Source organism: Aythya fuligula, chromosome 2 (assembly GCF_009819795.1).
Source record: "Aythya fuligula isolate bAytFul2 chromosome 2, bAytFul2.pri, whole genome shotgun sequence".
NCBI lineage: Eukaryota > Metazoa > Chordata > Aves > Anseriformes > Anatidae > Aythya > Aythya fuligula.
In genome coordinates this window covers 126,682,511-126,706,703 of record NC_045560.1, presented here as the reverse complement: position 1 = coordinate 126,706,703, position 24,193 = coordinate 126,682,511, and the positions used below count along the sequence as shown (strand labels likewise).

The 24,193-nt window shown below is 39.7% G+C and overlaps 1 protein-coding gene across 1 annotated transcript in view; it reads left to right on the top strand.

The window, feature by feature from the left end:
- Positions 1-24,193, top strand: part of STAU2 (staufen double-stranded RNA binding protein 2) — a 166,688-nt gene that overhangs the window by 27,776 nt on the left and 114,719 nt on the right. Inside the window, exon 6 of the mRNA XM_032182097.1 lies at positions 20,415-20,574. Coding sequence (XP_032037988.1) covers positions 20,415-20,574 — 160 coding nt within the window. The remainder of the gene's footprint in view (positions 1-20,414; positions 20,575-24,193) is intronic.

Here is a 24,193-nt window from a genome sequence, read left to right as displayed (position 1 = left end):
CCTGAATTGTAAATGATAAACAAATGATAAACTTTCATTACTCTACAGATTGTCTGATTATTTTATTACTTGTTGTATTTCTTGTTGCTACTGACTAGAGCTGTGACTCATATATGTCAGGTTTAAATAGCTGGCTGTGGTGCCTAAAATGAGTTTTGTTGATATTTAGGAATCTTGCATTTATTTTAATTGCTTTTATAATGATATTAGTTTGACTAACAGATAAAAAGGCTAGACTGGAAAAAATGCAGGTTAGCAAAAAACAAAACATGGTCTTATAGAATCTGATCTTAGTTACTGAAACAAACTCATGGAAACAGAACCTCCAAACACTTAGCAGTTGCTAACTCTTAAGATTTTTTTATTTATTTTTTTAATGAAAAAGAATAGCACGTCTCCTGCAGTCATTGTTTGCTTCTTTCTTGAACTTTGTTCCTATATTAGGGTGCAATGTTACATGGACACTACTATTCTAGGTGCATTAGGTAGCTAGCAAGGGTATTTGTTTTCTGATCACAAAACAGGTAGGGTGGGACAAGAAGCCTACATCTCTGCTTGTCTGCCCCATTGTACTTAGTTGAATACAGCAGCCTCTGCAGAACGGTTAATAATACAGGGGATCCTAAATTAATGAATAACTAAAACTAATTGATAAATAACTGTCTGTTTGCATGTGCACGCACACCCTGTACATCTGCCTACCTGTGCACACAGTCATACCAGATGAAAGACAAGTGGTGCCATCCTGTAATGTCTAGGGACTTGTCCTATGTTGGAAATAATTGTTCATCACCTTGTTTTGCATCGGGAGGTGCTGGTTATGATCCCAGTAAGAAAGGCACTTACAAGGTATCATTTCTTAGAGCAAATGCTGTAAGAAGAGAGTAGCACAGATAATCCTATGTTCCTTTAGATGCTGGGAGCCCCCAGTAGTGTGGCAAGAAACAGGTCTCCATCCCACGTGCAACATGTCATACAGACCTTATCCTCCCCTTTTTGGTCAGTCAAACTTTTATAGGATTTTCTTAGAAGGAGACAACTCTGTTATTTCTACAGTCAAAACAGAAACGTTGTTCTCCTGAGAACTTCCTGCTGCACTGGTAGATAAAGGCAAGGCCGCAGAGATGTTGAGGGAGAGCTGCTTGCAGCGAGGTAGCTGGGCTGACCCTGCAGCCTGGCATGGCTCTGAAAGCTGCTTGGGTTCACTGCGTCATGCATCACAGACACCTCAATGCACAGGGTTCTTTCACTTTTTCTTAGTAAGGTCCACAGCTTAAGTTGATGGTGAAGGTGACTTTTATGGGGGAAAAAAAAAAAAAAGGGAGGGGGAAACAAGTGAGAGGAAGAAAAAGGAAATAGAGAAACTTTTCCCACTGGCCAGCTTGAAAGGGAAGTGACGGCGCATCCTCTGTGAGCATCCTCTGCTTTTCCTGTAGTTATTCTGTGGTTTTCACATGGACCTGCTCATACTCCCTGTTGTTTGTTCCAGTTTATGACAGTGTTCATGCTGCATCAGGGCAGGTGTTGAATGTCAACTGCTTATTGAGGTTTGTACATGCATGTTGCTGGGCTCAGCAATGTATACCAAAAGTTACTGCCAAGGGGAGAGGACAGAGGAGAGAAGGACTATGGTATGGTACAGATTCAACTGTCAAATTGAGTATCAACGTTATCAGCATTTCCAGGTGCAAGGCCTTGAGAATAGAAGCACGGAGAGAATAGCAAGGGAAAAATCCAGCTAGACAAACTGGAAAATGCTGTCCAGGCAGTGCAGGTAGAAAGTTACAGAGCTGCAAGTGGCAGGCAGGCTCCACGACTACACATACAAACCTCTCAGCATGGCACAAGGTAAGGCCTTTAAGGCTGTGTGTAACACCAGGGCAGCCCTGGGTAAGTCTCTCCCTGTGCTAAATAAGGAATCTGCTCCCCTCTTAGCAGTACCTAAACAGTTAAAATACAGTCCTGCTTGGAGTGGATGTACTAACATGGCTTTTCACTCAAGCTAGTGAATGTGGTACTCACTAGGTTAACATCACTGGGCTGTTGTTATTACATTGCATCTCCACCCACGCTGATGAAATCTGTATGGTCTGTGCTGAATCATGTGGATTTATCAGCTTAGGTCTTTGGTAGGCTGGATATCTGTATACTGCAGTTCGTTTCACAGTATAGATAAGACCTTTAAAGTTTTTTCATCTCTGATGAGACAGCTTGGGAGTCTTCTCCAGATTATCTTTATTCCAGTAGAGTCCATACAAGTTCGGTACTAGGAAGCTTGATGGCCTCTGACAGCTTTCTTTTTGAAAACTCGCCTTATCAACCTTGAATCCAGCCATGTTAGACAACTTTGTAGTTAATAAAGGGTTCAACTACTGAATTATAGTTAAAATAAATAAAATTAAAAAAAAGACTTTTCGGCACTCATAATTAACCAGGTATATGCTTTCTTTTAAAGCCTCACAAGTTGGAGTTATGAGCAATTCTCCAATAAAGGCGTATGAGGAACTTTTAGTTCAGGTGGTGTACATTGCAGAAAAGCTAACGTGGTGAACATTGCGTTTGTATGGCTTCTTTTACCTGAAAACTTCATAAACTGACTCTAGGGAAGTAAGTGCTAGTGATTTCAGGGACTGTTTGCTAACTGATTTAGTTTGCATCTTGTGTGCGTTTGTCAGCCCACCATTTGGCACTGACAAGCTACTCAGAAGAGGCCAAAGAGTAGGGCAGGTTTGAAAAATATTGGCAGAACTGAGGATGAAATGTGTGAACTACTCATAGCAATAGCCAGTGCTACAACTAGTACTCTGTTGCATCCTTGAGCATGCAATTGGTTTAAGCCATTAAACAGTAAAATAAGTGATTAAACAATAAAATGAGATAGCAGTTCTGCCTCCATGGCCATCCAGCTTGCCTTGTCGTGCCACTGAGTGCTTGTTTGTCTTGTAAGCTATTTTGTCTTCAATTAGAGCTGAAAAGAATCATCCCTGAAGTTTAATTGTCCAGCAGTATTTTCAAATGTAGAATGTCTGTAAATGACAGAAAAGAAATTATATCTTACAGACTTTGCCAAACCAAGTGTTTTCAACCAAGAAATAAAACCACTAGAAACTGAACACCAGCTTTTGATGTTTCAGTATGGAAAGTAGTGTCAAAGAGATCACAAAATGCAACCCTTGTTTTCTGGGAGAGTTCAGAAATTATTTGCTTACCATATAAAATTCCCTGGAAATGTGTCTCACCACAATCTAGAGAGCTTGAAAAACCTTTATTAAAAAAAAAAAAAAAGAAAAAAAAAGAAAAAAAAAAAAAGAAGCTTTCAAAATTAGTAACACTTGTGAAACATAGGAACAAAGAAAAAGAAAAACAATGACAAGCTAAATGATGGGAATAAAATAATTAAAGCAGTTTCTTGCTTGGTTTTGGGAAAATTGTATGGTGTGTTCTATAAGTACATGTCACGCAAAGTGGTAATGTCCCTGGGATAAACTGCAGCTTCTGTGTGCTTTGACAGTTTCTGCTGCACTAAGCCTTCATGTTCATTTTGTTTAGGGTTGTTTCTTCCTGCCTATCCATTGAATACTGCAGACTAAGGAGAAGATGATTGCCTTTCTTCAAGGGGAAAGGGTGCACAGACCATTCCTCCGTGTTTCTTTCTTCACAGCTCTGTCATTCTGAGCACAGTTCTTGTTAGTGAACATTTCTTTACAACATCAGACAGACAGGAAGCATATTCTTGCCTCTTCTGGAGCCAGCCAAGCTGCCAGGCCACAAAGCACAGGGCATCTCCCTGAGTGTGCAAGTATTTCCTGCCTGTTGTGTCGGTAGTTACCCTGCTGAGTACTTACCTTAGGCTGCATGGGTCTGTTTGCTTAGGCTTAGTTGCTTCTGAAATTATGTATAACAGTACTGTGGACCAGTGCCCTAAATAATGAATCAGCACTTCAAAAACGGGGTATAGTAAAAGGAGGTTTGAGGGATTAGCCTTTGGATAACTCCATCTGTAGCTGCTAGCTGCATAGGGGGCTAACATGTTCTCCAAATTCAATCTAATGATTAAAAAGAAATAGACGGTGTGAGTGTTGGATGAATTACTAAAATGGTCAGATCACATGAATAAAAGATTGTATGGAGAATGAATGGAGTAAAAAATGAAAAGTTTGTTTCTTCTACAAATGCTGAGTTAAAGATTAAATACACGCATCAAAGGGAACAGATTGGAAGCTAGCGTTACTCAATTTTGAGTGTTTAGCAGTGCAATATAAATCCTCACTCAGCTTCATTTATTTCACAAAAGTTACATGATCTTGAGGAAAGAAAGGAGAATCTAGCCAGAAGAACAGATGTGGAGAACATAAGCCAAATTTCCAAGTGAGTAGGTTGCACTGCAGGCAGGATGCAATACCAAATCTGTTGAGACAGTCTTCAGAAGTACACCTGCAGTCATACAACCCACTTACCTCATTTGCAAAAAGAGGATGAAGTTTGAAATTGTCCAGGCCTTTAGGTATCATACTGTGCTACCAGAACCTCTTCTGGAAGGAGACTTCTGCCTGTACAGAGAGTCTCATCTATCCGAGGCTCCAATCGAGCATTGATTACATCAGCTAGTAGCCTGGAAAGGGTAGAATTCAGATTATTCTGTGGAAGAATGTCTTTTCATGAATTCAGGCATATAATTAGCTAATTATCTTTTGCTAAAAATCAATTATTGAGGCTTTCTGCGTTGAAGGTAGATTTTATGCACAGCTGTGTACGAAGCAGATGTCATCTCAAATGTATATACTGTGTCAGGTGGGAAGACACTCAGTAGGGTCTCTGAGATACCCACGTGGGACTGGCAGATTTGGCAGGACACCTAGAGGAGACCTTTCCAGAGTGGCAGCTGGAGGCCAGGCAAGGTGCTATAGAGCATTTCAAACGTCCCTGCATATCTATGCTTAGTCAATTGAATAAATCTCTACAAGCAGGGTTAAGTCAGCATATTATTTTAGATAATCCACCAGGATTACAGCTATTCATGGGAAACTTGTAATTTCTGTGGAGGAGTCCTGTGTCACATCATGTGGATATCTCACAGGTACATGACCGCAGCCCTAATGATATGGTGTGCTTGAGTTCAGGCAGCTGATGGTGGTATTCAGATCTAATCTCGGATACCTTCCTAGTCTCTACCTATTCAGGAGAAGCCTGTTCTCCCATTATAACCACTGGAATGTCTAGTCAGTGCAGTCACAAGCCTAGAATGCCAGTTGTCATACCATAAGCTAAGATGTCAGCATTTCATATGGTTCTCTCCAGGGCTTCACTCTGATGGGAACTTAGTTTTCTACACATAATTAAATATATAAATGTTCGTGTCTGAATCTAGAGCTGAATCCTCCCTTTCTTATTCTAAGAAATAATTCTAAGAATGTTGATATGTAATAATTTTATGAATGCTGCGGTGGGAGTCATCAAACTATCATAGTGGAAGGATTGTAAAAAGATAAAAATCTCTCCCTAGAGAGAAAAAGTATCAGATCAATCAACTCTTCAGGGATATATGAAAGAGCGAAATATTTTCTTGTATCTGGGTAATAACAGCTCTAACGGGAGGCAGGCAAGCATATACACTTTTTACTGAAGTGCTTTTGGTTTAACTAAGTAGTGTTTTACTACAAAATGCTGTTGTGCTCTGGACACCAGTGCCCTAATTTCCAGGTTGATGCGGACTCTCAGCTCTGAAGCTTGGTGCGTTAAGCTGGTCATCCCAGGACAAACAGGAGAACAAAACACTTGGTCCACCAGCAGGGTTGGGTGGCACTGGGATTTTTCACCATGTTATAATTATTGGCTTCTGGCTTAATCCACAAGGTACAACATCTCTTCCCCTAAAATGGCCAGAAGGAGTCTGAGGTGTTTTGCCTCACGTTTCCATTCAGCGTAGCAAAGTTTTGTCCGTAAAGTTTGCATTTTATGGAATAAGAGGTGTAATGATAAAGATGTTTACTGTCTGACTTTGAGAGAACTCCCTTCTGCAATCCTTACCCATCTCCCCTCCCAGCCTTTTGGACTAATAGACAAAAACGCTTTTGGAAGAAATTTGAAAAACCACATGGAAATAGAAATTAAGAGTTTGGTTAGAATAGTTTATAGCTCCTTAAATAGAGTGTAATTTTGTTCTGAACAACAACTAAGGATTTCAGAAAGTTCACATTCAAGGAAAGAAATAGTAGTCGTAACAGTGTGAAAGTGATAGTTCAGATTAGCAGTCTAATTGTTCAGCTGGAAACACTTGGTTTAGACCATTAGATGGCAGCATGAATTTATGTTTTGGTGCAAGAATTTCACAACAGAAGTACTCTCTAAAAAGTTGTCTTTTCCTATACTAAAGCATTTCATTACTTGAAAACGTTGTAACTCGAGCATAAAACAACTAAAGCAGGTTTACTACAACATTTTGTGTCATCATTTTCTTTAAGTTTTCTTCGCCTGTAATGATTGAGGCTATAATACAACAACTTTAATGTCATTTTCTCTTTTCTGTATAAATCTGGTGCATGTGAAAGGTGCCAATTTGTCAGCAGTGAAAGCTGAAGTGAAGAATATCTACGGAAAGTCAGCAAGAATTCTGTGTTTCACTGTATTATTTCATTTCTCAGGCTTAACCTAAAGAAATTTCAGTCACCAAGCCTGTAGTCGGTTCATAGCAATGAAGCTGTATGATGATGTGGAAATATATTCTCTTGAAGGGGATTGAGGTTGCCAACTGATAATTTATTAGGTTTTATACGTTACCAATTGAGACAGGATGCAGAGCAAAATCTTGTGCATCACAGCGTTATTACCCTCCTGGTGCATCAACGTTACAGTGTAATAATCCACTCACAGACTTATAAATGAATTCTTTGTGTTCATCTTCTGCATGCTACATTTCACTTCCCCTGTCCTGTTTGTTCCCAGTTGTTGCGTGCCTCCCACACAGACATATTGTTATAAGGCAAGTGTTGAGTACAGCTGTGCTAGGATTTTTCTTTGCTAGTATTTGTTTCTAGGAAAGGAAAAGGGAGAAAGTCAGTCCATTTCCTGTTGGTTTAAAACAGCAGAAACATCTGTTTGTCTTAAGACAGTTTTCCCAAAAGAACAGTGGCAAGGGAGCTTGCAGGTGATGAGCTTTGCCATTGCCAGTAGCTATCAGTTTAGACAATAGTGATTAGTATGGTTGGCTTAAAAAAAATAAATAAAAATTCCTAAGTCTGTCAGAAAATGACAGAGGATATTTATTCTTGCAATAAAAATTTTGACAGCTCATGTTTAATTTCTACAGCGTTTTAAATCATAAAAAATACATTGAGTGTCTGGGATCAGAAAACCCAGATCCTGCAGTGGAATCTACAGGCTCCATTAAGCTCTTCCCGAAAGCTGCTTTTCTGTAGTCACCTCACCCTGTTACGGTGAAGTTTCACAGCGCTCACAAAATGGTGTTAGGTGATGCGCCTTGACATGGGCAGTGGAGTCATTCCAACAAATTCATGCTATTGCGGCTATCCGCTACGTTAATGGGTCCGTTTAACCTACCGGAAATCAATAGTATATATACTCTTAACTGTATTTAAAATATTTCATTGATAGCTGTTAAAAATAATATAACAGCTTAAAAACTGATCACATGGAATACAGGGCAAATTCTGTGGATAGTGCAGAGCATTCAGGTGCTTCATACCTCTTCATGCCTAAAATGTGATGCTAAAGACATGGCATTTCAGACTATTGCATTCTGCTAAACTCTCTTCACTCAAAATTTAGTAATTTTGTCAATGACCTCTTAGCCCTACTTACAGAGGAGCTCCTGGGTTGGAATTCTTAATTCTTCTCTCAATTTTTTTTCAGTTGGTTTCAAGATATTGTGAGCTCCCCTGACCACTTGTTTTCTTGCTCTATCTGCTAAAAGGACTGCCCTTTCCTTTTGTGGTCCTTGTTTCATGTTTTGGTTATTTCTCCTGAAGCTTCCATCTGTGGACAGGATTTTAGTAGATTCCTTTCTTTGGGTTTTTACACTTCCTCCAATATCTGCTCTGGAGAAGGTACCTCTGGCTCCAGACCCATGTCTCTGACTGTCAGCTGTGATTTTTCTTTCTCTGACTTAGTGTGAAAAACAGAGAGGGGTGACATACAGATCTTCCTCATCTTTGTTTGTTTAATGCGTGTCTTTCAACACTGTTGTTCCAGTTGGGAGGGTTCCCGTAAACCTTCTGACTCAAAAATCTTCAGAGCCAATGTCTTGGAATTTCCAACACTTTTGGAATTTCTTCCATATCTTGGCTTTGCAATTTGTTGGGTGTCCCCCATTCCCTCTTCTGTATCTGGTTGTTGTAAGGCAGTTTTACTTTGAGGATATGGACAGAAGACTAACATTGTTGGTGTGTATGAAAACAAATGCTTATTCAGACTGCTCTACCAGCAGCTGGAACATTTTGGTTATATTTCTTTCTTTCCACAGCTAGCTTTTTATTCATGCTTTTGTCCTGTGGCTCTGCTGAACTGTGGATATTTCAGTTGAGAGATCTGTGAGACATTAGGCTCAATGGAAGCAAGCCCAGATGCCCTCCTTTCTTGTTACGGCCTTTCTGCTGTGTCCAGAACCTAAACACTGGTAACCAATAAATATGTTCTCTTTTCTTTGCCTACATTTTGTAATGCCACGAGTCAACTGCTGTTAAAGCTCCAACAATAGTTTGAGAAGCTATCATAATTTTCCTGAGGGTAGCAGGTAAAAGAATGTTAGTGGATAATTTTTACCAGATTCAATAACATCTGACCGGAATTGTAATGGAAACAGCGTCTCTCCTAGGTGGAGGTCTATGTCCCTATTGTACTGAAAGTTTTGCCACAGACTAAGAAAGTACAAAATTTTCTCAAAGAAAGGTTCTTTAAGATTCATTTATAACAAGATTCTTTTATAAAGGAATCTAAACACAAAACTTCTCATGAGCAGCTACTATATTGTTGTTCCTCCTTATGTTTTTTTCTAAAGTCGTAATTTTGGTAGCTGCTTGTTTTTTGTGAAAGAAAGTACAAATAACATCTCTTCCAAAATGCTAATTCCCAGGATCTTCTGAAGGTCTGCTTGTCTCTCTAGGATCTTTTTAAAGAAGGACAGTTTAATTTGGTTATTGTCAAAGAAAGGACAGCTGAACTCACAGCATCATGTACTTTGGCACCAAGTGGTGTTTAGATGATTTGTTTCACTGGAGCAGAGCTGCATCCTCCAGCATTGTAATAAAAAAGCAAAATCATCTTCAGAAAAACAAACGAAAACCACCCAACCAACAACAACCTTTCTTGTCTTCAAGTCCCTTTGAGTCTCTTTTCCATGACAAAAGAGGAGAAAATGGAGTCCAGTCATCTTACTAACTTAGATTCGAGTCTGACGTTCATGCCAGTGAAACAGAAGTGACAGTTCTTAAGATGGCCAGTAGCAGCTGAACCTTATTTCTGCTCAATAGTGGTTACTCTCTATACTGAATTTGTTTATTAAGTCAAAGGTCATAACAGACATTTTGGGTACACACCTGATCAAGTGTCTTTGGTATCCCTACACTCCAAGTCTTTTTCAGAGTCCCTGCCTTCTAGAATAGAATTCCCCACCATCTGATAAACATTTCTTGCTTTTTAGCAAGTCTAAGATGTTATATTTTAGAATATTGAGCTAAGACAATCCAACATTTATCTCCATGTTAGTATTCAGCATTAAATTGTACTCAGTGGACCAGCTGAGGCAAGTCGTGATGCATCAGTGACCACTAGTACTGCACCCTCATTGCAGTCATTTATACATTTTGTTAGCAATGACTTTGTATTTCCTTGTCAGTCACTGCTGCAAATCCATTGGTTTGAAAATTGGAAGCATTGAAAGCTATTCATGCTATTCATGAGTAAGCTTCCCTAGCAAATACTGCACTTTTTATGCTTTTGTGTAGAAAAGAATTGAAGCACTGAAAGACTTCAGCACTCTTATACTATTTTGCCCATTCCAATCTTTGCTGTAATTGATTAACAGGCTTCTTCCCTCCTTCTCTTCCCTTCCCTTTCTAGGTGTAGATAAAGCTTCCTTTGTCAGGCCATCCGTGTTGTTTCCAACTTGTTGATAGGATCAATGCCGGGCAATACAAAATGCACTCTGTTCCCAATTGGCCAAGCTCTCTCTGTCTTCACATTTCATTTCTGTACAAGTCTGATGGCAAAGCTGGTAGGATTTCCAGACAGAAGCTGTTGCTGGCCGTGATAGTGCACGTTTAGAGGATGATAACTGGTGAGCTAGGAGATCATGCTCAGCTGCTGAGGGGAGGCATGCTAAGCCATAATTAAGTATGATTTTTCAGTTTGTTCTCTGTTAATTTAATTGCCAAATTTGAAATGATAGGTTACATTTTTGACTCAGGGTAATGCAATTTAATGTCTCTATGTTTACATTCCTACAAGCTGGAACAGAACGTACACAGATAGACACCAGCTACTCCAATTTAAGTTAATTTGGATGGTGAGAATCACTCTTTAAGCTTTCTTGGGCCTTCTTCCTCTGTGCACTTTTAAGTCACAGCGTTAATTAAGTTCTGTGAAGTCCTAGCCCTTAGATGCTTTTGTTTGTAACATTTTTATTAGCATTGTATTACCAATGTAAGTTTATGATAAAATTAAATGAATGAGGTACTTTATTTTTAAATTTGCTTAGTCCAGAGGCTGGCAAGTGACGTGATTTTTTTTTCAACATGAGTTTCTTATATAGAAAGAAAATGAAATTGTAGTCAGATATGCAACATTGTTTATGTTCTTTTACCGTAATGGGTATTTGGACGGCATTCTCAGTAAGCACTCCGCATGCTTTTAAAGATTAGTGAGTAATACAGTTCATGGGAAATTTTATGAGCTGAAGTAGATAAGAGTTTGAGATGTTTGTCTTCTGGATGTCTGTTTTAACCTTTAAGTATGCAGTGTACATCACAGCTTCATTATGTTTTCCCTTTTATTCTTATTGTACTTGTTTTTATGTCACAGAAGAGAACATTTTCTTTTTACTTGTATTTATCTTTTCTTCCCTCCCCAGTCTCCATCCCATTTGAGCATTGTCCACTTGACATTTTCAATGCCTTAAACACTGGAGGCAGTGTTCTTGTTATGTTCTTATAGTGTTTATGCTATTTCTGCAGTCAAGAATAAGTTGAAGTTGTGTTGACCATTTTCATGACTTAGTTACTTGGTTGACAGATAAAAAATACTTCTCCAGAGGAACATAACATTTTGTTCTGTGCTCTCTTCTTGATTTTAGTTGTGGTGTGGTTTTTTTTTTTCCTTTTTTTTTTTTTTTTTCCTACCCTAGTCTCCCTTGTACAGTACTTTGGGAGGTTCATCTCACGATCCTTTTTTCCCACCTTTCCCCCCTCTTTTATTTATTCATAACCTTTTTATTTTTCTTCCATATGTCTTGCACTAGTTTCTCTTAAAAAAACGTGCTCAGGCTAGCTTTGAGACCCTTCTTCCACCTTGAAAGGTGCTTCTTTTAATAAGGGCTTTAGAGTGAATCTGCTAGTATAGGGAGAAATAAAAGCGGAAGCAGAGATCTGAACTTAATGTGCATGTAAGCACCTCTTTAGAACTAGTGCTCCATAGCTGGCTCAGTATGTTTGTTGTAGTACTCGTTAGGTTAATCCGTGACTGTTGAAGTATGTGATTTATGATGTCTGTAGCTTTGTGTTGGTTTCTTCTAATTACTTTTGATGAGGAACTCTTTTTTACTTGTCCACGTATATATATGCTTTACTGCAAATGGTAAGCAAATTAATGGTGTGTGCAGAGAGTAAATACTGAAATATTTATTTCAGTCAAAAGTCAGTATTGAGCAACTTGGAATTCAGAGATACAGCGGTGTGGCAATGTTATTGTCTTGTCATCACAAGTTCTCATGGGAAGATTCCAAGCTAGATAGTGTTACGTAAAACTGAATCCCCTTCCCTTTTGTTTTTTACTTAGAAATGTTTGAAGAGATTTGATAATGTGATCGTGAAAACATGAGTCAATTTTTTTTTTTGATTATGCTAATCATATTGTTCGAAAAAACTCTATGGTCTCTGGCCCAGTAGGAGAAGAAAAAAGAAAAGTGATTCATCATTAACTTCATGAAATATTCACAGAGTCAGCACAAAATTGAAAAGAAAGCTTAAATAAAGACAGGGAAGTAAAACAGGATAAAACTCAGCCTGATGTTACTGTATACTAAAGGTAGAGTATGTCTGACTAATGTGTTAACCTTGCATGTGTTAGCTCATTTTTTAGGTAGAGAGTAAAGTAAACCTTATTTAGTGGGATTCAGTGAAGCATTTTATAGCATTAGATAAGGATACTGTTTTCATTAAACTGAAGGAGATGGGGGTTTGTATAAGAAATGCAGAGTGGGAAAGGAGAAGAAAAATAATCAGTATTAAAAAATCAAACGTGGAGGGAGATCATTAAGTGCTATTCCTCTTCCAGTTTTAGAATCAGTGTTTTAAAATGCTTTTGTTTAAGGTATTTGCACGAAAAAAAAAAGTAGAAAAATGGTCTTGGAATGTAGAAAGTATCATCACTACATGGGAAGATCAAAACGCACAGGAAGAACTGGATAATTGTGAGGACTGATGCATTATATAAAAGTATATAAATTACTTCTGTAATACTGAACACTGTCAGTCTTTCATATGGTTTATCATCAACTGTGATTAATCCTTATGTTCAGGAACAGAAGCAATTATAGGGAAGAGCTATGAAGAATTATGAGGACAGTGGGTAGCCCTTAATTCAGCAGAAGAATTCTAAAATATCTTGACTTGCCCACTTGCAAAACAAAGTCTGAGAGGGAACAGAAATGCTGACCTTGAAAGGTAAACGGAACAAAAAAAGTAACTGAGCTATGTAAGTGAAAGGGTAGTGTTGGCACAAAACACGACATGGAAGTATAGCCAGGCTGGACATTAGAAGATTCCCAAGTATCATCTCAGCTTCTAGGTCATCCTCCCAGTAGAAATACTGGAAGCATGCATCTGTTTTGTTTTCTAAGAGACCTTGATGACAGAGAGGACTATATAGTGCCTGCAACTCATGGCATTTGATTGTTTAGTTCAAGATTTGCTTATATTCATACATTTGAAATACAGAATTTTGGGAGTTTGAATTTCTTAAAATAGAAAGCTTCTTTCATATGTTTTCTCACTATTCCTAAAAAAAAAAAAAAAAAAAAAAAAAAAAATCAGATGCTTTTGAATCTTTTTTTAATAACATATTTCCACCACTTGATTATTCTTTACAATTTTGACATAGGCAATTAAACATGATATTCCTTAGGAAGAGGGTTCTATAGCTGGATCAAAACTGGCTTCATAAACTGATAGTAGGACATATTAAATAGAGAAAAAATATTGACTTATCCAGAATTACCTACATTAATTTTATCAGATTTTTAAAGACTCAGATTATAGTTTAAACCATTTGGTGAATGAAGGATAATCTGGGACAAGTTTGCACGATTTATATATGTATTTCTTTTTATCTCATCTGTGTGACTGAGAGAATGTCAACATTATGAAAAGTGAAAACAGTAATAGGCTGTATAAATAAATCAGCTGAAGAGAAACTTCAAAAATTTTTCTATCTAAAAAGGGATGTGAGTGGCTTGAAAGTGAAACATTTCTGTCTTGCTTGCTTGAAGAATGGTTTTGGAGAACATGGAGGCAATCTAGAAGAGGACAGCCAGACTGATTCAGGGATAGTGGGCTCTGGTTCTCAAAAGGAATTCCTGGAAAAGAGTCTCTTTGTTCCCAGGTGTTGTTGTGGAGCTGCTGAAAGAACCAGGAGGTAGACTGTATGAAGACAAAAGTGGCTATACTGGATGTTTCCTTCTTCAAAACGTAGAACTCACATCTGTAAGAAATCCAAGTGGCTAATGGACTGCTTAGAAAAACAGGCCATGGCCAGGGAACAGCTGCACTAAGCAACTTGCTCCCCTAGAGAAATTTCAGATGTTGTGGAGTTGTTCGCAGTGAATGCTGTTTCCTACTCCCCTGCACAGCCTGTGGCTCTCTGTCCCTCCACTCGCACAGTTCCCAGTGTTATTCTGGTTGAGCCATGTCTGCGGGGCTGCCAGCTCGACTGAACCACAGTGGAAAAGGAGCCCGAGGGACGGGAGCAGAGAATGGCCCTTTCAGCATGGAGCTGGCATCTGAAGAATGACTTTGCTGTACCACTTTGCATCTCATGTTTTAGCGGCCCTCATCTTGGCCAAACCGGTCCTCGTTCCTCTTCACTTGCAATACGAAATGGGAATAGGATAATGATTACTGTAACACTTCTGTAGTGGGGAATTAATGGGTTTATTTACTGTTTTTTACATAGGTGAAGAATATGTGGGCCATTAGAATTTAGACAAAATCTCACTGGAGTTTTAAACTGGAGGCTAAGTCTAAATAAACTTTCTGATTTCCTTGAGCTTCAGCTTGCACTTGTTTTTTTCCCCCTTCTAAGAATAAAGTAACAATATTTATCAGAAACATTTATGCCATTGAGGAATCCAAAGAAATGCAGGAAATGCAATATGAACGCTTAACGTATGTACTAATACTTTATTTGTCTTTGTGTGTGTGGATTTGATGGCCAAAAAGGAAGAGGCCCCAAGGGCTCCTTAGTATGCAATTAATATTTTGGCTAGAAAAACAGCAGATTGTTTCAGTATGCTTACATGTTATGACATCATATTCCAGTAAAATTATAATGAACAGAATTTTTGTTTGTCTCTGTGGCAAACCAAAATGAGTTTTCTAATTGTCAACAGACCTTGGTGATTTATTTAATTATAGTGGCGCCCGCTCACACCGACTTAGTTAAGGTCTGTCAGCATTTCTGTTATGAACCCCTATTTTTAGGGGTTTATAACTAGTTGTAAATATTTGCTCATTGCTGGAACTTGGCATTCAAGGTCACAGTCATAGATCAAATATCCTTTTTCAGGTTTGGCTATTCAATTCTGATACCAATGGCATTTGCTAAAGTGTGGTTTTCTGATGCTATAGAACTTAGAGGGAATGAAGAGAACCTGCTCTCCAGACCTCATATGTCAGAGATCTTAAGGAGATCTCAAATGTCCAGAAAAGCCAGATGAAGATTAACTTGTTTTAATAGGTTATATCTGACTTCTCGTTAAAGTATTATCCTTTATCATGTTCTGATTGAGTGTATTATTTCATATATGTATTGCCTTCTGTTTTCTGTTCTTGTAGTCTTTTTTCCTTTGGATGTGCATGACAGTTTTTGCTCTGTGGATTGTGTCAGTATCACATGGGAATCTTTTGTGCATAGGGATTTTTTCCAGAGAAAAACCCCAACCTTTGCAGCTGCAATGTGGAATGCAGGGAGATGTGTATTTTTTAAATATAGGTGGTTTAAAAAACTTTCAGAAGCCTCACGTGTCTGTGTGTGAAGTGTTGCTGTTAGAAATCCTGCCTGCTCCGGCTCAGTGATCAAACAGATCTATAAAGGGCTAACAAGTGTAGGGGTCAATTGCTTGTGACAGAAAATACTGTGCCACTATGTTGTTGTGTAATAATCAACAAATTCTGAGTGTCGAAGATTGATTTTCAGGCCTTTTGGCAACTCAAATGTGTATTGGGAAGGTTTGCTAGTGATCAGTGGCAGGTATGACATCTTAACCTTGCATGGTGTGGTTCCTCCAGTGAGTGTGCCTCTCTAGGATGCAGAGCCATCATGTATTAAAACTCAGTTTAATCATTGCACTCTACTTTCAGGCCATAATATTATGATTACTTTTAAGGCTTTTGTTAATGCAGACACTGTCCTCACACTGGAAAGCTAAGGATGTTTTGTTTCTATTTGATACTTTCCATGTTGTAGAGAAGCCAATGTCCTCTCTGATTTAGGCCATTTTCTAAGGATTTCAGGTGTTCCTTTGCACGTCCCTGGCAATGTTCATGTTATCAGTGCTCCTAATTCTGCCTGAGGCCATGCAGAACAAGAAAAATTTAATCAAAACCATGTAAAAACCTAATCATTCTGCCAATGCCAAAGAGCTGCATGAGGCTCTAGAGCCACAGGCTGAATATCATTTTTCCATATTATCACATAAATAGCTCCCTAAACACTCTTTAAAAGAAAAGTTGGGGAGGGGTGACGGAAAGAGAGAGGGCCTGTTGTGGGATCTGAATGTGTGAAATGGATTAAGGTTCATAGGCTTTCCTCCATCACTTGTAGTGGAGAGAAAGGTAAGCCTGCTAGCTGAACGAGAAGCAAGATCTTCTGATGGATTTGGAATTTCCTCAAACAGAGGTAGCTAATAGCACTACCTTTTTTTTTTTTTTTTTTTTTTACTTCTGTCTAAAAACAGAGGTTGTCTATTGCTGCAGGGACAGGATAGCTAAAGGATGCTGCTGTGTCTAGCAAGCTCTAGCAGCCCCAGCACTCGGAGCACTCCCACCTCTCAGAGCACTGCTCTCCAAGGCAGCCAGCTGATGCAGCAGCTTGCACAGTAATTCACACAGGATGGGGACAGGCATTGCTGAGAACAATGTTTGTGTGTTCAGCAGTGGTGGTGACACACCACACAGCACAGTTCTGAAAACCATCTGGTGAAGCTGTCCCTGGTATATCTGAGGCCTTGAGTCAGACCTTGCTCCAGAGGGAAGATGAAGCTCTCCAAACCTCCAGCTGCAGGGAGTGCTGAAGCTGGGGTAGGAGGAGACAGTGTTGTTTTTTTTTTCTACAGGAGCTGTGGTTTGGCAGAGGATCTGTGTTACCATGTAAAGGAGATGCAGAAAGAGGTCAGCAAACTGTGTTAACATCACTAATGAGTAAGGGATTATTCTTCTCTGAGACACTGCAGGTACAATAGCCTGAAACCCCAACTGTACCAAAGGAGGAGCAGGGAGAGGAGTCAGTGCTTACTGGGCAGGGAGGTGGAGAGTCCTGTGATGGTGAAGGCTGGAAGCCTGTAACTTTTAGTATCAGGAGGAAGGCTCCTGCTCCACCAGCAGCTCTGCATCTACAGGTTCAGTGCCATGGCAGCAAGGGCCTGGGGTCTTTCCAAGTGTCCAATCCAGCTGAGCCTGAGCCCTGCAGCATCACCACAAGGAAGCAGCAGTGGGCAACTTTCTGTTGCAGGGGATGGAGACCCCTGTCTGTGAACCTGACCTGCTGTGCAGGGAGGTCTGCTGCTTGCTAAGGGCTTGGATTGAGACATTGTGGAGAGACTGCCAAGGGTTGTCTGTTTCTGTGCATTACCTGCTGCTCTTCATTGTGGGCACCAGGGGACACATGGAACCTAACAGTCATGGCTACATAACTACAGAGATGGGCTTTTTACATCTGTGGCACCCTCTTTGAGGATCAATGCTTGGAAGAGACAGGGTGTACCTTACCAAGTAGGGCAAGCACCTTTATCAATAGGCTGGCCAATCTAGTGAAGAGAGCTGTAAAGCAGGAGTGGTGGAGAGTGGAATTGACCTACAGTCAAGTGAGGAAGTGATGGATCAAGTTATTAGCAAACATGATGTTGACAAGAGAGGCCCTGAAACCAGCAAAGCAGGGGTGATGGGGCTCACCCCAAGTGTATGCACACAAATAAGAAAGAGCCTACAGGATAGCATGAGGAGGAAGGCCTTACACCTTGTCTGTGAAATCAGCAGTGTTGGGTGCCATGAAACGCAAGTATACTCATGCACTTAGCACAGGGAACAACAGGAGGAAAGGGAGGACTACATGCAGATGCAGGCTACAACCTCACTGGAATCAGAGAGATGTGTTGGGATAGCTCATGCATCAGGAGTGCTGTAATTGATGTGTGCATCTTTAGGAAGGACAGGTCGACGTGGCAAGGGCGGTGTGTTGTGCTTTACATGTGCGTGCGTGGTGGGAATGCACGGAGCTCTGCCACGGGATGAATAATGAGACACCTGATGGGTTAGGACAGGAGGGCAGACCAATGTGGGCTATATTGTGGTGGGTGTCTCCTACAGACTGCATGATCGTGAAGAAGTAGATGAGGTGTTTTTCACATAATTGGAAGAAGCCTCATGGTCACAAGCCCTGATCCTCATGGGGCAGACTTTGACCACCCTGGTATCTGCAGGTACAGCACAGCAGGGCACAAGCAATCCAGGTTTCTGGAGTGCATCAGTCATGACTTTCTCATGATGTATGAGAAGATGCTAAAAGAGCCATGTTTGTTTAGTTTGGGGAAGAGGAAACTAAGTAGGGGTGGAGAGCTGACTGTGGTCTTCACCTGTAAGATGAGTGGTTGTAAAGAAGACAAAGCAATGCACAAGAAGAAGGTAAGAGGCAACGGATACGTGTTTCAGCAAGGGAAGTTACAGCTATATGTGAGAAAAAAAGAAGTTCTTCCAGAAAGAGCAGTCAGAAACTACAGCAGATTGCCTAGAGAATGTGTTGAATTGCCTTTGGAATCTCCATCTTTGGAGATATCCAAAACACCTTGGACAATGCCTGAAAAAGATGCTGTAGCTTTGGAGTTTGACCCTGCTTTGGGCACTGTACTAGACCAAATAACCTCCAGGATCCTTTCCAACCCAAGTTATTCTATAATTTTATGAAAATATTACATAGGAAAATGCATTTCCAAGCCTTAATAATTCCCTATAACCGTGTTAAACTGTAAACAGGAAAGCAAAGAAAGTACCCACTTCTTGCATGTCATAAAGGCAACTTAGCTCACCCCTCCAAGGCCCTATAGCTGGAGGCTTGTTGGAGCCAGTGTTATGGTTTTGCTCTTTCCATATAAATGTATTGTTAGAACTAGGCACAAAGTTCAGGGACACTGAGACTGGAGTGCTTATTCGCACTTGATTTGATTTGTAGTGTGCTGCTAACTGAACAAGATTGTATTTTATTTTATAATCGAAACAAATCAGTTACAGTTATTAATGAAAATTAAGAAAGTATTCATACAAAAATCACTACCTATGTCAAGACAGAAACAAAGAGAGCACATTTTAATAAGGATCCTTTAAGAGGAAGAAGGAGAAATGTAGTATGTTGCTGTGCTTTTGAGTGATTCTAATTTTGTTGTGATGGACCTAGCTCTTGGCCAAGCTTTCAGAATTCCAGGCTTTTTTTACATTGTTGTAAAGTTATGTTTCATAAATGAGAAAACACTTCTGATATGCGTGTATTTTTTCCAAGGAAGAAATCTCCAGTGTGTTAGAAGAGACACTGAGAAAGGAGCCTCAGGCAGACTAGACCATAGAGCATGAAGCAAATTCCCTTACCTATTTAGAGTACGATTCGAGGACTTTATTCATGATTTTCTGTTAAGATTATAATTTTAACAGTGACTACAATAAAAAAAAAAATCTGTGCTGAATTACTTTTTCTGAGTCAGGGGTGGTAGTGATGGGGAATACTTTTATGAAGACAAGTTGTTATGTTTGTAGTTGCCACAGTGCTGTGACAGGACCTCCCCAAACCAATAATGGCATTATCTCTTTTTCTTCATTCTCTGCTAGCAAGAGACATGTTTCAGGGTAGGGAGCGTGGATTGGGTTAGCTGTTTTTATTACTGAAAATAGAGTTGATGATATGAATAAAGGTAGTGCTTCCATTGAGGAACCAGCTGTGCTGCTTCATAGGAAAACTTTTCATTTTTTTGCTTTACCTTTTTTTCAATTCCTCTCAAACCTATTCAAAACAACAAACCCTGCCATCATATTTGGAAAATTTTCTGTAAGGGGGAGAAAAAGGGAAGACAGTGGGGTGGTGATTGATGCTTTTCTTTCAGTGCCTGCAAAATGTTTGGCTACCACAGTGCTGGAGGAGTGCTTCTCCCTACCCTCTGTTACACTTTTGGAAGAGAAGTCCTTCTTATCCTCTACAACAATTTAAATACTTGACATTATAGGGTCCAGAAGTACATCATCCAGGTCCCTCACTCTCTGACATCTGGCTTTCCATCTGTCGTCCCCAGGAGCTGAGCTACGCAGGCTTGTTTCAGAGCCTTTGTGTGAGAGACCTTATGTTTCTTCTTCCTCCATGCCACTTTCTCCTGCAACAGGAACTTTCAGTTCTGGGGCTAATCCTCTCAAAACTCAGACCTGAAACAGGGCAGAGGTGGGCTGCTGACATGAAGCACAGCTTGTTGCAGAGGCATGGAAATGTGGGTGAAGATCTGGCATGCATGTACGTGCTGCCATCAGAATTACCAGTGGCCGTGATGATGAATGGTCATGTATCTGAGTGCTGGGTATTACTACGTGAGCAAAGATAACGTTGGTTGTACTCCTAACTACTGCTCTGTATTGCATACAGTTGATGGTTAAAATTCATGACTTGCATTGCTGCTTTCTTACGTATAGGTTTACATTAATTTGTTCATGACTTCTTTACAGGTATCACTGCCCAGTGCCTAAAATATTCTATGTCCAGTTAACTGTTGGCAACAGTGAGTTTTTTGGTGAAGGAAAGACTCGTCAAGCTGCTAGACATAATGCTGCAATGAAGGCCCTTCAAGCTCTCCAGAATGAGCCTATTCCAGAAAAATTACCTCAGGTTTGTGTTTCAGAAAGCGTACTGTTCCCAATCTTCACATTAAGGTACCAAGTCCAACAATCTACTTACCAGTTTTTGAATGTTTAGTTTTTAGTGCTTTTTTTTCATATTAGCCTTAGTAACAGAGAAGCAATATGAACAAATGGTTAGTGTTATTTCTTTATGACTGCACATCTACCATAGAGCAAGACTTAAATAGTAAAAATAAGCATGTATTTTAAAGATGAGATTGCCAACAGGTTAAAGAAAAATTAGAAGAAAAAAATATTAGTTCATACCAAAAGTCCAGAAAATGTTGATTTAAACAGTGGCTTCATGAAGAATGAATTATTAATCTTAAACGTCTGTTGTGCCATAAAAGTGACTTTGTCTCCAGAGTACCTAAGACCGTGACAGAGCTCACTGACATCTACTGCACAGCTGTCTGATGTGTTTAGTCTTTCAGCTATTTAGTCCTTTTTTGAATAATTAGCTTTCTCACTGCTGTGTATATAAATGGTGTATATTGCTACTTAAAATGAAAATAGTGGCATATTAAAAAAATATTTTAGCAGAAAATTAATCACAGAATAATCTTTGCAAATGAAAAGGACAAATACAAATAAAATTATTTTAAAAAATGAGCAATACGAGACAAACTTTTTTTATTTTTCTTTTTCTATGCTGTTTCTGATGATGCCTGCTAAAATCCTGTGCACAATACAAAACATTACTGAAAGTATCTTCAATGTCTTGTATAGTTGTTCTAAGCTACTTTTTAAGAATGGAATTTTTTTTTGTCATAGAAAGATACATGTTCTTTCTGCCTCACCCTGGATCTATTTGTTCCTTTAGATCCAAAGAGACTTTGACTCACCCTTTTGTTTTGCTATGTCATTTTTGTGGATCAGGAAGTTCTCTTCAAATTCACTTATTTCATATCATTTGTTTGTGTTTTTTGTGTTTTTTTTTTTTTTTTTAACAGAAAATTTGTTAAAAAAATAATACTGGAAGTCTTAGGAAGAATCAGTTTCTTTTTCAGTGTTCATTCCCTTCCTTGCTTTCTGGTTTCCAGATAAATGTATCAGTTGATGATAAATCTTAAGTGCAATCCTGAGTTGGAATCTCATATTATGGAAACATATTTTCAGCTCAACATATTCTTAGTTGAAATTCTTTGAAATTATGTTTAACATATTTTATAAGAAGATTATTTGAATTCAAGATAGGAGTTAATGAGATTAGAAAGTGGACTATTCTTATCCAACTGCATTGGATAGTAAGTCATAAATGGAAGTAAATAATATATATAAGTAACATGGGTGCATGCCTGATTTATATACTGTTTTTATAGCCTGTGTATGTATGGTATTTACCTAGCAAAAGAAGTAAAATCTTTAATGAACATTCTTGTCTGATCAGGTCTATTTAGTATCTGTTTTAATTAGTGTCTATTTGGATTTGCTGGCTTTTACAAGATGTAGTCATGGCACGTTGAGTTTCCTAACTTCTTGTAGCATTCTCTATTGTTGTCTCTCTCATGAGGTAGCAAAGTGACTGTATTCTCTTTACCACAATAAATAATGTATGTAAAATGAATCAAGTCCACTATAAGCTATGCGAAAAATTAGGGAGGAATTGTCAGGAGAGAATACTGTGGGTTAGGCAATACAGTCATGTAGTTACTGGTAAGATCTGTGGGAGTTCAGCAGCTGAAGACCAGATGGGATAACATAGGATGACAATATCAGGTGTCTGTGTGTAGGAAACTGAAGTCCTAAATAAAACACATGTGGATTGGTCATGCTGAGGCTAAAGGGAGCTGGCTGTGGGGCAGTGATGATGAAGAATCATCTCTGACTCTGACCCATGAAGAGACATGGCTTACTGGAAAATGTTGCATGGGAGAGCTGCGTTGTATAGAGTTGGGTGCAGCTGTCTGGAGAAGTGTCAGGTTGAAGCAGAGCTAAGACCTCATGGTGCCAAGGTTTGGGTACCTCCCTATTGCTGGTCATGTGAATTGCAGAGTGGTGGGATATGTCTTCACCATGGAACTTGCTCCAGCTCACTTGAGCCCTGCTTCCTTCAGCAGAAGTGACCTGTTGGGATCAGCCAGCGAGGATGCATGATTCATGACACCTCATGCATGCATTAAAGCTATATGCCCTAGGCACTTCCACTGTGCTTCCACTGAGAGCAGAGTGGGGAGAGAGAATCACAGAATATCCTGAGTTGGAAGGGGCCTACAAGGACCATCAAATCCACACAGGACCACCCAAAAATCAGACCATGTCTCTGAGAGTGTTGTCCAAATGCTTCTTGAACTCTGACGGTCTATGTGCTGTGACCATTGCCCTGGGGAGCCTGTCCCAGTGCCCGACCACCCTCTGGGTGTAGAACCTTTCCCTAACCCCCAGCCTGACCCTTCCCTGTCCCAGCGCCATGCTGTTCCCTCGGGTCCTGTCGCTGTCCCCAGAGAGCAGAGCTCAGCGCCTCCCCCTCCACTCCCCTCGTGATGGAGCTGCAGGCTGCCATGAGGCCTCCCCTCAGCCTGCTCTGCTCTGGGCTCAGCAAACCAAGGGACCTCAGCCACTCCCCCTGTCTTGCCCTCTAGACCCCTTACCATCTTTGTAGTCCTCTTTTGCATACCCTCTAATAGTTTTATGTCCTATGGCATCCAGAACTGCACACAGTGCTCGAGGTGAGGCCACACCAGAGCAGAGTAGAGCGGGACAATCCCTTCCCTCAACCAGCTAGCAATGCTGTACTTGATGCACCCCAGGGTACTCTTGTCCCTTTGGGCTGCAAGGGTACACTGGTCACTGGACACTTCAACTTGCTGTTGACCAAAACCTGGCTGACAACAGACCTGCTGAGACTGATCTAGCCCTGCATCCCATTAGTAACTCAGTGAACTTCACTGGAATGGGATCTGTGGAAAATAGCGCAATAAGTACATGGTTTTAACCTCTGGCCTTCAGAACTGTATTTGCTTTATGATGCTTATATATATTCTTCTTCCATCTATGTTTTCCTTTTTTTTTTTTTTTTTTTTTTTTTTTTTAAACTTAGTTAAGGGTAAAATTACTTACCCTTTTTAAACCATTGAAAAAGAATACTATCATTTTAATAATTCCCTGCACAAATGTGTGGAAAGCAGAAGGTGAGAGCAGAAAGAAGAAACAAGCAGCGAACAGCGCAGCAGTATAGGTGAATCTGAAGCTGCTCTCATGAAAGAACTATTGTGTGCCTGCCAAAGCACCTTGCTGTCTCATAGATTTGAGGCTAAGAAAGGCCTTACAATTAAAGTGTCAGTTCTGGAATGAGGATCAAATTTAAATTCAAAGTACTTGGGACACTCCTGAACGTATTTTACCTTCCTGAATCTGGGGAAGTCAGATGACTAAGGCTTGAAACTTCATTGCTCAGTACTAAGGCCTGAGCCTTAAAGTCTGTGTTCCTCCCTAGTTTCCACTTGCAGTTAAAACTCTCTGCTGTGTTTGGTGGAAAAAAATACGAGGACTGAAATTTTAAGGGCAGAAGGGACTTTCAGTGATTTTCTGTACCAGTGTGTTTGTATTAATTGGGAAATTTTAAACACTAATTTCTACATTGGAGTCCATATATCTGGTTAAGCTAG